Raw genomic sequence first — 14,880 nt, forward strand, 5'->3', positions numbered from 1 at the left:
TGGGGTGTATCAAGGTGCAATCACTGCAGGCCTTGGAGTAGTGGTCCAATCTCATGCACCACAGACAAATCACAGGAAGGTTTGTCACAGTCATCTGTTGGTGATGTTCTCACGGGGTGTGAGCCCTGTAGATTTGGGTGATGACATTTTCCCTTTCAAACTGTAGAACTTTAGCCGAAAGAGTGGCCTCAAGAGATCGATGTATTTTGGCACGGAAAAACTAACTGTAAGTGTGTATGGGTGGCACCTTTATAGGCCACTGCAGTTCATGCCCGACGAGGAACAACATGGCCTCTGAGCTGCTGGTACCACCGGTTGGCACGCATGGGTACAGCTAAAGATTTTCCAGATCCAGTCTGAGGTCTGGAAGAATAATCAAAAGGTGAGAATTCGGTATTCAGACGTCACTATCAGAATGAGATTTTGTGGGTGCCAGATTTGCCTGAGTAATAATGAGCATTCTCAAAGGACTGTTGGAATCCTCTGAATGGAGTCTACAGTAAATAGCAGACGTCCTGGACATATGGACCTACTGGGATGCATATAATAAAGAGCATAACGCAGAGCCATAAAGTTTACCACGCAAAGAACGTGTAGCTTTTAGCCCCATCTCCTTTCACTAATCTTCTCCCCTCAGGGCCGGCTTTAGGGCAGTGCGACTGGTGTGATCGCACTGGGCGCTGACCGGTGGAGGGGCGCTGAACTTGTGGGGAGCACTGTGATTAGCAATAACTTATGATTGGAGAGATGAGGGGCACTTTAGTCTGGTGGTAGTGAGTGAATATGAAGAGGCAGTCCCTAGGCCTGGGGGCACTTAAAATGATTATCGCATCAGGCGCCACCAGCGCTGAAGCCAGCCCCCCCTCTACCACATACTTAATTGGGCTTCTCTGTATACTTTGTGGATAGTGAGCCTTGCATAAGGGATTTTAAGGGATAAATAAGTTACAGATTCACTTTCTGTGACCTCATTGGTGCATTGTAACAGTGTCTATTATTGTTTCATTAAAAGACCCCCCAACTACCTTTCCTACCTTAAAACTGGGATGAATCCATAGTCATTACTTGACACAGGGGGTGGTTTCAAATGAAGATTAAGATAGAATGATTGTTACGACTGAGATATTTTGTCTTAAACCTTGTTGGCTGTACTGTGTCCCCATGTGCAGACATTTCAGTGACCCTCCCTGCAGAGACGTTGGGCCTGATTAAGAGTTTGGCAGATGTACAAGGACTTCATTGTAATAAGCGAAAGATCAAAATATAACTACTGAGGTGCTTCTCTGGAAGACAATCCTAACCATCCATTGAAAATATAGCTTTTCAGTGTCTGCATTGAGGGTGGTCACTGATTCCTTTGGCGTTTGAGGCCCAGGGCGATGAGTCTCCAGTGCCATGTTGAGCTGAGAATTCAGTGGCTTCCAAGATTCCTCGTCATCCCTTATCACATTCAGATGTTGGATGCAAGACCAGTCTTCCTTGACCACAGGAGGAGTGGCAGGATGATGGCTCTAGTGTCTTGAAAAATGATAGCTTCAATCGAGGTCTGCACCACACAGATGTCATTTCTGTATTCTTTCCTGCACCCAGTATGTCTGGTTATTCACCCAGCACGATCTGCAGCTTCAGGTGCAGCCTGCTTTAAAGGTGTCCTGTGAGTCCTTCGATATATCTTTGGTCTTAGGTTCTGCAGCAGATCATGAGAGGATTTCTGGGCGGCAGGAGCTCCTAGGAGTTCAGGCACATGCTGAGACATTCCAAGCATGAGATTGCATGGGGTTTTATTCTGGAGCACGCACTAGGCACGTCACCTTAGGATCGCTGAGACTTCTGTCATGATTTTTTGAGGCACCACCTTGTAATACCCGGGATACTATGGCCCCTTTCAATGTCCCGGTTTATGGCTGAAATAAGTGCGAGAACTGCAGAAATGCACCCACCGCTAACTAGGAATCAGCCAGGGTTTTATGCTGAAAGGCTGGTCATTTGTCTGCCCTAAATATGCTAATTACATCCTCAGCTAATAAGGCCAACTTATCCTTTGCAACACTTCAAGTATAAGCACATTACTTTGGCTAAACCCACTAGAGTCCAGCAGAGGAGTCACTGGCCACTACAATATTATAGTGGCACATTAAAAAGTAAGGACATATGTGATCCAAGTATGCCACCAGAAAAGGGTGTGACACCTTAGAGAAGCATTGATGCAAATTTAGTGACTGTAGGATGTAATTACAATTTTAAAATGAGTTGCAAAATTAGTTTTTGAATCGCAAAAGGTGTTTAGTACACTAAACAATAAACACACTTTGGAGGATGCAAACTATGTGATTTTGCGAATTGTGTGATGTGTGCCTACCAAAGTGTTTCATATTAAGGCCCTGTATCAGGCTCCTCCTTCCTGAATCCTCAGGGTGGTATCGATGCTCTATGGGGGCCCACCTCACCAAGTCCGGAGTGTAATACTCACAGACTGTTGGAGCTATCAAGCGGGGGAAGGAAAGGGTAGGAACAGCTGGGAGGGAGACCTGGGGACGACACAGGAAAAACACTGTAAGGATGGATACCACAACACTCCTACTCAGTTTTAAACAAACACATCTCAAACATTCAATTCTGGAGCCGCTCTTACACCCTATCTGAAATAATAAGGAAGTGAACGAATGATGCCAGAAGAGAGTAGGGTGATGCAGGCGGGCAACTAGAGCCAAATTTTGGGGGGGTGAAAATATTTCGGGGGGGGGGGGGCTAATTCTTCCAACCACGGACAAAGTGGCTGTGAGAAGGGGTGACCATACAACAAAAGCCTCATTTACAACTAAATGGTCTTTTAAAGATCTGTTGAGTACTCGGGTGCGGCTGCAATTACATGCTCGCCAGCCCGCAAAGCTGTGTCAGCCCGGGCTGACAGGCATGACGGGGGGGGGGCTGAAGCCCCGTGAGCCCAATGGGTGTTGCGCGCCTGGTGATGTATGTTCATCCACCTGAACTATAGGAAATAAAGAAGAACATGCAATGCAACCAATTCCTAGCTAAATTAATACCATTGGTTCAGCATGTTAAAGGAAACCCTTATATAACGTACCATAAGATATATGACAGTATGGCCATAGGAGAACACTAAGAACCACACCCCTTTTTGCAGCACTCTCTTCTGGAGAAAAAATAAGAGAAAACAAGGAACAACCAAGTTGCTGGGCACAAGATGAGGTAAAGTTCAAACACAGTTGTGCATGTTTGTCCAAACAAAGAAAGAAACCCAGGTTGGTTAATTCTCCACAATATCCTTGGAATAATGGAAACGAATACAAAGTACCAATATGACTCTTTAGGAAAGGATAACCAATATTAGCACCAATGTCACAGTAGGGTCTTGAACAAGTGCTCTACCCCACAAGGCCACTCTTCTTTTAGCAAAATAAATAATAAATACACCAATATGCTTTGGTTTCTTTCCTGGTTGAAACCGGACTGGCTTCTTCCAGGAGACAAAATAATGTTAGCCAACAATAATGCCCAGTAACTGTGAGCGCTCCTCTGCAAGGTACCATGAATACCAGCCCCAGCCAACAGACTGAAACACTAGTCAAAACAAACAATCCAAGGGAACTGGTACTCTCCTCTGTAAAAACCCTAAGTACAGGACTCATCCAACAGAGGAGAAGAGGAGTGCAGAGCAACGAGGCACGAACCTTACGCCTCTTCCTCCGGTGAAATGCGGTGTCAGTGGGGCGTGACCCGCTTTGCATCTATATTGCCAGGTTCGCGCTAGCGGTGCAGCCAGCGCGCAACCGGGATCGATTCCTGACAGCCCTGTCCCACCCAGTCCTCCATTTCTCCAGCATCTCATCCATTGATGAGAAGCACGCAAATCCTCCATCAAATGGTAGATCTGTACATTTCGGTATGGAGAAGACATATAAGCCCAAGCATGGCCATGCATACAAACTGATGTTCTGCAGGAGCTACAAGGGCTGTATCTCTGTCTTCTGCAACTAAAAAAGGAGCTACTCAAATGCATCTTGATCCTGTTTGTTTCAAGGGAACTCAAATGATGAGCCTAGCCCTATTCCCTTCTGAAGAGCAGCAGTGACAGTTGCAGACTAAGGAGGAAGACTCACTAAACCACAAATAGTTCTTGTGTTTACTTTTGGTGTTCTGGACTTTGCATCCAAGGATTTTGAAGAGGAGGCATCAGAATTTGACCTGGACAACACAGATGTCTCCATGCTCTGAAGAGGCTGGTTAGTGGCATGAGATGTCAATGTCGAAGCTAGTATTCATGAATGGATCTATGACAGAATATCGAGGATGCAAATATCGACAGACAAAATATCGACGCTGGAATATCGATGGCAAGTATATCGACACCCTATCTACAACATGGTAAGTACAAAAATATCGAAAATAAAATATCGATGTTAAAAATATCGTAATTAAAAATATCGGTTTTTTTAAGTAAAAAAAAAAGTTAAATTAAGTAAATAATACTTATATATAATTTAAACTTATTTAAAAATGTATTATAATGTTTAAAATGAATAAATAATACATATTTAATATTAAGCATTTAATTAAAATTAAACATACAATATATAATATATACTTAATTAATATATATATATATATATATATATATTTTTTAAATTAATTAAAAAATATTAACAAATACTATAAATTAAAAATACATCAACACTCATAACATAATAACATAAATAATAATAAATGATTATATTTAATAAAAAAAACCAATTAAATATACTTTCAATATTTTAATAATTAATTAAATACAACATTATGTAACATATTAAATACATAAATAAATATAAATAATATTGGATAGCATAAGGGTAAAAATTACTATTCCCACTCCAGAGAGTGCAACAGTAGGGAAAGCGTTGGATAGCGGGTGGGTAAAAAATACTATTCCCACTCCAGTGAGTGCAACAGTAGGGAAAGCGTTGGATAGCGTAGGGGTAAAAATTACTATTTCAACTCCAGAGGGTGCAACAATAGGGAAAGCGTTGGATAGCGTAGGGGTAAAATTACTATTCCAACTCCAAAGAGTGCAACTGTAGGGAAAGATTTGGATAGCGTAGGGGGAAAAATTACTATTCCCACTCCAGAGAGTGCAACAGTAGGGAAAGCGTTGGATAGCGGGTGGGTAACAATTACTATTCCCACTCCAGTGAGTGCAACAGTACGGAAAGGGTTGGATAGCGTACGGGTAAAAATTACTATTCCAACTCCAGAGGGTGCAACAGTGGGGAAAGCGTTGGATAGAGTAGGGGTAAAATTACTATTTCAACTCCAAAGGGTGCAACATTAGGGAAAGTGTTGGATAGCGTAGGGGGAAAAATTACTATTCCCACTCCAGAGAGTGCAACAGTAGAGAAAGCGTTGGATAGCGTAGGGAGAAAAATTACTATTCCCACTCCAATGAGTGCAACATTAGGGAAAGCGTTGGATAGCGTAAAGGTAAAAATTACTATTCCAACTCCAAAGGGTGCAACAGTAGTGAAAGAGTTGGATAGTGTAGGGGGAAAAATTACTATTCCCACTCCAGACAATGCAACAGTAGGGAAAACGTTGGATAGCGGGTGGGTAAAAATTACTATTCCCACTCCAGTGAGTGCAACAGTAGGGAAAACGTTGGATAGCGTACGGGTAAAAATTACTATTCCAACTCCAGAGGGTGCAACAGTAGGGATATCGTTAGATAACATAGGGGTAAAATTACAATTCCAACTCCAAAGAGTGCAACAGTAGGGAAAGAGTTGGATAGCGGGTGGGTAAAAATTACTATTCCCACTCCAGTGAGTGCAACAGTAGGGAAAGCGTTGGATAGCCGGTGGGTAAAAATTACTATTCCCACTCCAGTGAGTGCAACAGTAGGGAAAGCATTGGATAGCGTAGGGGTAAAAACTACTATTCCAACTCAAGAGGGTGCAACAGTAGGGAAAGCGTTAGATAGCGTAGGGGTAAAATTACTACTCCAACTCCAGAGGGTGCAACAGTAGGGAAAGCGTTGGATAGCGTAGGGGTAAAAATACTATTCCAACTCCAAAGAGTGCAACAGTACGGAAAGAGTTTGATAGCGTAGGGGGAAAAATTACTATTCCCACTCCAGAAAGTGCAACAGTAGGGAAAGCATTGGATAGCGGGTGGGTAAAAATTACTATTCCCACTCCAGTGAGTGCAACAGTAGGGAAAGCGTTGGATAGCGTACGGGTAAAAATTACTATTCCAACTCCAGAGGGTGCAACAGTAGGGAAATCGTTGGATAGCCTAGGGGGAAAAATAACTATTCCAACTCCAATGGGTGCAACAGAAGGGAAACCTTTGGATAGCGTCGGGGGAAAAATTACTATTCCAACTCCAAAGGGTGGAACAGCAGGGAAAACGTTTAATAGCGTAGAATTTTATTTTAACATACTTATAAATAATGTTTATATTTGAAATATTGTAAAATTACTTTTTTAAATACATCAACATCAATAAAAAACAATTATTAATTAATAAAACCAATGACATTTGAATAATTATTTGACAATAAATTAACAACAAACACCAAAAAGTAATAATAATGAAATATTACTCACCAAATAATGAAAATCAAAAAATAAACTATTTATCATAAAAATAAAAAGATAAACATTTAAATCACAATTAAAATTTAAGAAACAATATACAAAATCTAAAAAAATTATAAAAAAGTTTACCAATTAATTAATGATTTTTTCTACTTATTAAAAAACAATTACAATTTAAAAATCTTATTTCCCAATAAAATAAATTAATTATATTTTAAATTAATTATTTGCAAATTAATAATTAATTAATACATTAATTATCCGTACCAAAAATGTAAAAATAATTAAATATTTACAATTACATTACTTCCCACCCAATACCCCTATAAACCCACAACACGCTCCGGTACTAAAACATAACATTTAATAAAAATTAACATTAATTACCAATTAAATAATTAATTTATCAATTAAAATAATTAATTGCCAATTAATAAATAATTACAAAATAAATGATACATAAAAAAAATAATTAATTACAATTAAATTACTTCCCACCCTATTCCCCTATAAACCCATAACTCACTCTGGTACTAAAACATAACATTTAATAAAACATTTACAATAATTACCAATTAAATAATTAATTCATCAATTTAAATAATTAATTACCAATTAATAAATAATTGCAAATTTAATTATACATAAAAAAATTAATTAACTACAATTAAATTACTTCCCACCCTATTCCCCTATAAACCCACAACCCACTCTGATACTAAAACATAACATTTAATAAAAATTAACATTAATTACCAATTAAATAATTATTTTATAAATTAAAATAATTAATTCCCAATTAATAAATAAATACAAATTTAATTATACATAAAAAATTAATTAATGACAATTAAATTACTTCCCACCCTATTCCCCTATAAACCCACAACCCGCTCTGGTACTAAAACATAACATTTAATAAAAATTAACATTAATTACCAATTAAATAATTAATTTATCAATTAAAAAAATTAATTGCCAATTAATAATTAAATTGAAAAATAATTACACATAAAAAAATCAATAATTATTTACTATTAAATTACTTCCCACCCTATTCCCCTATAAACCCACAACCCGCTCCGGTACTAAAACATATAATTTAGTTAAAAATAAATTTATTAATATATAAAAAAAATACATATATAATATAAAATAATTTAAATACTTAACAAAAACATATAACACATACATAATAAAAAACATAAAAATAATACAAATATCGATATTAGTGACATCGAAATTAGTTACATCGATATATATGCTATCGATATTACTAACTTCGATATTACTTATATCGATATTAATAAATTCGATATTACTTACCTTAGGGTCGATATTCTGTCCAACAATATTCTTGACATCGATATTCTTGACCTTCGAAATTTCAAACACGATATTTTGGTAGGTCGATATTTGAAACTCGATATTTTGACTGTGTACCTACATGAATGCAATAGGTTTCGCCTTGTACAACTCTCTCCTCAAAACCCAGGCAAAGCCATTTGTCTTGGGTTTTGGAGATGTTAGTTAAGTATGTAAACTAATATACCTTTTAACTTATGATCACTTGTACTCGTTCTTCTCTAAGCCAGCCTGATGCTAAAGTATTCGGAACAATTCCTATTTGTGCCTTAGCTGCCCACAAAATGGCATTGTTTATCAGTATGATGGCACAGTATGATGGCATGTGTAAACACCATTGTGTCAGGGCATGCATTTTTACCAGGCATCACCACCACTGTACCCGTGCCTGCATGTTGCCAGGGAATACCTCAGTGTGCCAGGGTCTGCAGATTGCCAGGAATTAGCACTATTGTGTCAAGTCCAGCATCTAACGAGTGGAAGCAAACACTTGCTCCTCAGACACACGCACGATGCCCTCACAAACATGCGCTAACGCACATACACAGTTAAAAACACAGGCATGCACACATGCACCTGCACACACATAGACATACCTGCACACACAGACACTCTCAGACACACAGACATAAGCCCATACTCACACACTCAACCCGCAAACATAGTGCAAAAGCATTTTTGACTTACCTGCTCCAACTGCCTGACTTTTTTTCTCCTCTCGCTCACTTGCGCTTCCCGGGTTAGAGGGAGGAGGGGAAGTAACTTGGGCAGCTAGAGAGGGTGAGGAATTTAGGGCGAAGTGGGTATAAATGCCTAGCATGGCCAGAGGCTGGTAACACTGCAGACCAACAACAAATGAAGCATGGGGAAGAGCCGAGGGGAGTAAAGCAGAAGCGCAGGCGTGGGAGGCGAGAGCAGGCCTGAGTGCTCAGCGGGAGTGCAGAGGAGAGTTGTGCAATTAAGTGAAAGAGGGGAGTGACCAAAATGAGTGACTGGGTGGGGGGCTTGTGGGGACGTGAACTTAAAGAGGAGGTTGGTGAGGGGTATCAGCAGACATCAGATGTTTTTGGGGTGGTAGGGAGCAGTGAAGGCACTGCCAGAGGGATTTGTTCACTCCACCCATGCATCTCCATTGGCAGGGAAAGACATGCAGGCCTCCTTGCTATGTGAGTGGAAGGATACACTCTTCAACCCACATAGCAGCAGATTCAATACAGCAGTGATTTAAGGCATGAGCAAAGTGGGCAATTGCCCATGGCCCCACCTTCGAAGGGCCCCCCTGGTAAAGTAAATTCTCTCTCTCTCTCTCTCTCCCCCTCTACCCCCCCTGCACAGTGTCATCTTAAGAATTTTAAGAATTTTTGGAGCCCCTGTGTTTGAGTAAATCCCATTTCTGAAAGCTTGTTTGGAATCATGAAGGCTTCAATGACCAGAATATAGGCAATAGCATTAGAAGTTGTCACAAATAGGGGATGCCAAAATGTGCCTTGCCCAGGGCTTCAATATCATTAAGGCAACACTGCTTGAACTGCTTCTAGCAAAGAGAGAAAAAAATAAATTTTATTTTTATCAACAATAGTTTTCAGTTCACTTTTTAGCCGGGACCAGCTGAATTCTTTTCAGCTTGTAGACCCAATACCTTTTTGTGCTGGATCACGCTAGCGCCGGGACACCTCTGGTTGAGGTAGCTGTTGCTCTTTACAAATGCTGATGTATTGCATTGTATTCAATTTGCTGGGTGCGGCGCCAATAAGGCAAAACCCTAAAAGTCCTGCAGAAATCATTTAGAAAAGAGGTAAACAATTTGAAGATATAAATACATGAACATATTTTGTTGTTTGTAATGGCTTCTGCTCTGTATCAGCATTTGTAGTGTTAGATTCAGTATCATTTTTTTTTACCTTGGAGAAGAGGGCGGGATGGTTCAATATCATTAAGCAAAATGTTTGGGTCTACATAATGCTAGCATTCCTGCATCTGTAAAGTATTTGGCTATTTTAGCCGATTTGGCAGCTCCATAAAAATCTCAGACATTTACAACGGGGAAGCTGCAAACTCCCTTGCAGTAGAAGCAGTGGCAACCAAGAGGAAAGAAAAGGGGGTATCAATAGTGTTTTGATGTACATTTATCATCTACGCTACTGTATCTTGGTTAAAAACCTTCAGATGGATCCTGATTTTAATTTGGCAATTGTGGTTGACAGGATTTGCTTGAGAAAAGTGGAATATAAATGAAGGGAGCTCCTGTCATCAGGAGAGAGCTACAGTAGAGGTGATCTGACAGTAAGAAATCTGGGCTCCCCATACTACTCATCGTAGGAGATATGTGTTGCCTCACCACTTTTTGGCACTGAAGTCTTTTAAAAATATTACCTGCATTGAGTTTTCAGATGTCCAAACTGTCTTATTTGCAATTGGCCTCAATCCCTTTATTGAATGTTTCCTCACTTTCGCCATCCTCTTCCCTCTCCTTCTACTTCGCTTAATTCTTTAAATGTACAAAATCAGAAGAACTCCCCTGCAGGCTCTAGAAACAAAGGAGGGGTCAAATTTGATCTCAAAACCTTCCTTTCTACCCATTTATGGAGTGTGGTTTAACAGCTGAAGGGTAGGATGGGGGGCTTTCAGGATCTTTGGTACCAGGCCCTGGGTCCAGGTACCCTAGTACTGATGAACTGGGACCTGGGAAAGGGAGACAGGCTCAACCTCCAAAGAGACTAAAGCCCTATTTATCTCCTTGAGGATTTTCCTCTAGTAGACTATTCAGCAGGCACATGCTCCTTGGGGTTCCACAGCAGGAGCATCCTTATGTGGAGAGTACACATCTATTCAGGAAAGAACAGGTCATTCACTGCCTCAAGTACCAACACTTTGCAGCTTGGTTCCCACATATACTCAGAAATGTGGATACCAGGAGCTTTCCCCTCCTGAGTGGGTGGCAGAAGCCTCTGGAACAGAGGTAGCTACCCTATTAATGGTAACGGTAAGTGCTGCCAATTCTGATACAATCCCTAGGCCCAAATACCCTTTAATTAAATAAGTGTGACATTTTCTATCCACCTTAAAAGCCCATGATCACCTTTGATACCCAGCTCTTCAGGGTCATCAAGAATAAATGCTTTCACATGGATACATTTAATTCAGAAAAAAACACAGCTCACAAGATTAAGGTTTGCCCGTCACAAGACTTTGGAGTTTGTAAGGGTCAGCTGCTGAGAACTGTTTGTTGCATGCCATGCAACCGCCTGAAGCATGCTGTAAACAGACAGAGTGGCATTGGGAATCAATATCTTCCATATCCAAATAAGCTCCCAAAAAAGTAACATAATGCGCCCCTTCTAGTAAGGGGATGCAGCGGGGGAGAGACCAGCAATTTCCAGAATAGGGAAGCAAGGGAGTAGCCAATCCCTCAATCCCGCCTATTTAGCATAAATAAAAGGAATTAGGTGAAGCAGTGGATGATGGATTTATGGAGCTTATGCATATGGAAGGAGGCTTGAGGAAAGGAGTTCCAAAGTTCTTAAAGTGGCAGTGCTCTTTTTGAGATACTTAAGGAAGACAGAGTAATATTTATCTTTAAAACTCCATGGGCCTCATTTTTGAGTTACTGCCGTAGGGAAGCGCAGCAGGCCTTCCTGCTGCGCTGCCCTGCGGCAAAAGAAAAGGGCAGGAATGTGCTGTATCTATAAGATACGCAAAAGAAACATTTGTGTGTTTTGCTGTATCTATAAGATACGGCGCATTCCTGTCCTTTACCCCTGCGCCGGCGCACAATTGGCTGCCTGCGCAAACGCAGGCACCTTTACACTATGGTGCAAGGGAGCCTGCACTGTGGGGATGATTATTTTTGTACAAGAAGGGAAACCTTCCAGTACAAAAAAATCACAAGAGACTTTCCTCTTTCTACGTGTGCTGCAGAATGCAGCACACGTTGAAAAAGGAAAAACGAGAAGAAATAAAGATATTTCTCTCCATCGCGCCTCCCTTACACCTCCCCTGGGGAGGCAGTAAGCTTTTGGCACTGCCTCAGATTTACGATTTCTAGTAATTCTGGGGTAGTGTCAAAAGGCCATGGATGTTGCTGGGAACGCCCCCAGCAACACCCATTGCACGCCCCTTTAATGCAGAACACTGCGTTAAATGGACTGATATTTATCAGGCAGCATTAAGCCAAAAAAAGTGGCTTAGTGCTGCTTGCTAAATATCACGCAGGCTTCTGCGCTATGGAACGTCACAAAAAGTGACGTTCCGATGGCGCAGCGGAATCATTAATGAGGCCCCATATTTCTGCAGAGATATGATCCCATGATGGAGGTTATCTTCTTTGTGACATCTCTCAGATCAGGCCCAAAGCAAAAACGCAATTGTGCGAGGGTTCAACAATGGCAGTTCAACACAACTTACATATCTATTTTATAACAGCTCAGGTTGTGATAGACTAGACATCAACATTTCAGTTTTTAAACAGAATTTCTGTGGATTCAGTGACCAAATGCATGATAGAGTTAGGAGAGGATTGCACAGTCCTTTCAAAAATGTGGTCTAACAAAGGAACTGGTGAGTGATATTCAGAAGGAATATTTTATGAAGTTGTTTAAATATTGTTCACATTAGTCTTTATTTAATTTTGTTGGTCAAGAGAACATGTGTGTCTTTAAGGAGGAGGAGTGGGCTATAGGTCAATTTAAGTGAGTACTATTTGATGTAAATAACAATCTTCGTTTTATTTCTTGTTTTGGCTTGTAATTTAGGACACTCCGAGCCTAGACATGGCAAAAGAAACAGTAGAAGAAGAGCAGGGAACTGTATCTTGCCTCAGGATCGCTGCCTTTTTTCGTAGCTTTGGAAGAAGAAGAACAAGAAGGAACCGCAATGTGGAACATCTCTTAGAGGAGGGACAGGAACTGGAAGGAAAGCATGTTAAGGAAAAGGAACCAAGTCCATAGTGCTTTCAATGAAGAAAAAAATGATCACCTCTAATTTTTATATGTCATTTTTAATTGTCAACAAATGCAATGTAACATTGATAGTATTCCTTCAGCATATTCGGGGATTTATGCTACAAATACCCTCTGTTTCATAAAGGGAGTGAAATAATTTAGAGGAAGAAATTTTTAATGCAGACTTGGATGAGCCGATGGGCTTCTTGTTTAAGCAACTCCAAAAACACAAAATGTGAAACTTTCCTGTCTGTAATCATGCCCTGCTCGGCAGTGGCTGTATTTAAAAAAAAATAAAGAATATATTCCACTTCGGAAACTGAAATTCCCTCAACCGAGTAAGCATATTTGTGTCTCAGAAGGTTTTCTGCAATGTATCTGAGTGCTAAGTTTTTATTAGCTGTGTGATTACTTAAAAACTTTACAGTGTAAAACACATGAGCAGCGCCCCACCTGAGTGAAAATCTCCAACTATTCTATTGTGTCTGTGAGGAGATCTCTTCCAAAGTGGAGGCGTTCTCGATACTCCTACGGAAATGTTTTTGTAGACAATGTGAATGGGACCATGGAGAGTAGCTATACAATGGGGAATATTTGCACATCAATAGGAGGAGTTTAGGACAATTTAAGTGGGGTTTAGGGAGGGGGAGGAAGGATGTTAGGGAGCGGCATGCTAATGTGCCACTCACAAAAGAGTGGGACCATTGTTATTCACAAACTGAATCTAAAGTTACTGCAACCCTAAAGGTCTCAAAACAGTATTAAATGTACTCCAACCCAACTTTGAGGTGAGTATAGCACCAAACATGGTCACTCTCGGGTACTGCATCATACTCCCTTAGAAAATTCAGGAGGCAGTGACTTAATCTAACCTAACGCAGCTCTAATTTAGGAAAGAGTTGAAGACCCACTTTTTTAAAGAACACTACATCACAATGCAGTAACGATCCAATGAGCACATTCTTCTCCTATCATTTGTTGATTTTATGCTTATCTTTAACCCTCTACAGCACTTTGTTGTCTTTTTGACTAGATTCATGCTATACAAATACTATATATATATATATATATATATATATATATATATATATATATATATATATATATATATATATCCCTCCAAAACGGCGTTCCTTTAAGGACTTTTGCGTGGACTGTGTTTTTTGAGTGATGCCTGAGTGCTTGTAAAGGAACGCCGTTTTGGAGGGATATTGTGCCGGTGGCTCCGCCGGAAACGAGCCACCCCTATTGAAGGCGAAGGGTTGCCAGAAGGAGCGTTTCACTTGTTGTATATATATATATATATATATATACATACATATATATTACCTACTGGCGGTCGCCAGTAGGTATATATAGTTAGGATTTTTTCTCTATGGGATTTTTGAAAATTCTATGTCTAATAACTTTGGCGTTTGTGGACGGAATTGCCTGAAATTTTCAGGAAAATGGCACATTTTGTTTCTGAGCACCCCTTGAAAATTTGGGGGGGGGTTCGTCAAGGGGGGGCCGAGAAAAAAGGGGGGTCCCAAAACGTGTTTTTAACATTGAGTTTTCCATAGGGCGGTTGGCCTCACTTTTAGCCCGAACGGCTGAATGGATTTGCACGAAACTTGGCAAAATTGTAGGGACTGGTAGCCCGATGTGCCTTTGCTAGGTCTCAATATATGTGCTTCAGTGGATTTTGAGAAATTAACGTTCAAAAAAAGATATATATCTGTAACAGCGGACCGGGCAGCGCTCCGGTTCGCGGACTTTTCGCGGTACGGAGCTTTGTGAAGCGAAGCTGATTGGTTCTCCGGCGTCTGTGAACATTCCAAACAGTCCGTAGCGGCCGCCATCTTGTCTCTCGGTAGGATCGAGAGACAAGAGGAGGCCAAAGCGAAGGGGCAAATGACCATAAGGGGGCATAGTAGATCCTCGCTGACCCCCTAGGTTTGATGTGGAGGTTTTAAAAGGGCCCCGCGGGGCAAAAAAAATAA

At 40.4% G+C, this 14,880-nt stretch overlaps 1 protein-coding gene across 1 annotated transcript in view; it reads left to right on the forward strand.

Annotated features, from left to right (window-relative positions):
• The window catches only part of LOC144752447 (uncharacterized), a 146,753-nt gene extending 133,530 nt beyond the window's left edge, over positions 1 to 13,223 (forward strand). The window contains exon 18 of the mRNA XM_078640373.1: positions 12,710 to 13,223. Coding sequence (XP_078496499.1) covers positions 12,710 to 12,904 — 195 coding nt within the window. The 3' untranslated portion in view covers positions 12,905 to 13,223. The remainder of the gene's footprint in view (positions 1 to 12,709) is intronic.
• Positions 13,224 to 14,880: the final 1,657 nt, after the last annotated feature.

This window comes from Lissotriton helveticus, chromosome 5_1 (assembly GCF_964261635.1).
Source record: "Lissotriton helveticus chromosome 5_1, aLisHel1.1, whole genome shotgun sequence".
In the NCBI taxonomy this organism is placed as follows: domain Eukaryota; kingdom Metazoa; phylum Chordata; class Amphibia; order Caudata; family Salamandridae; genus Lissotriton; species Lissotriton helveticus.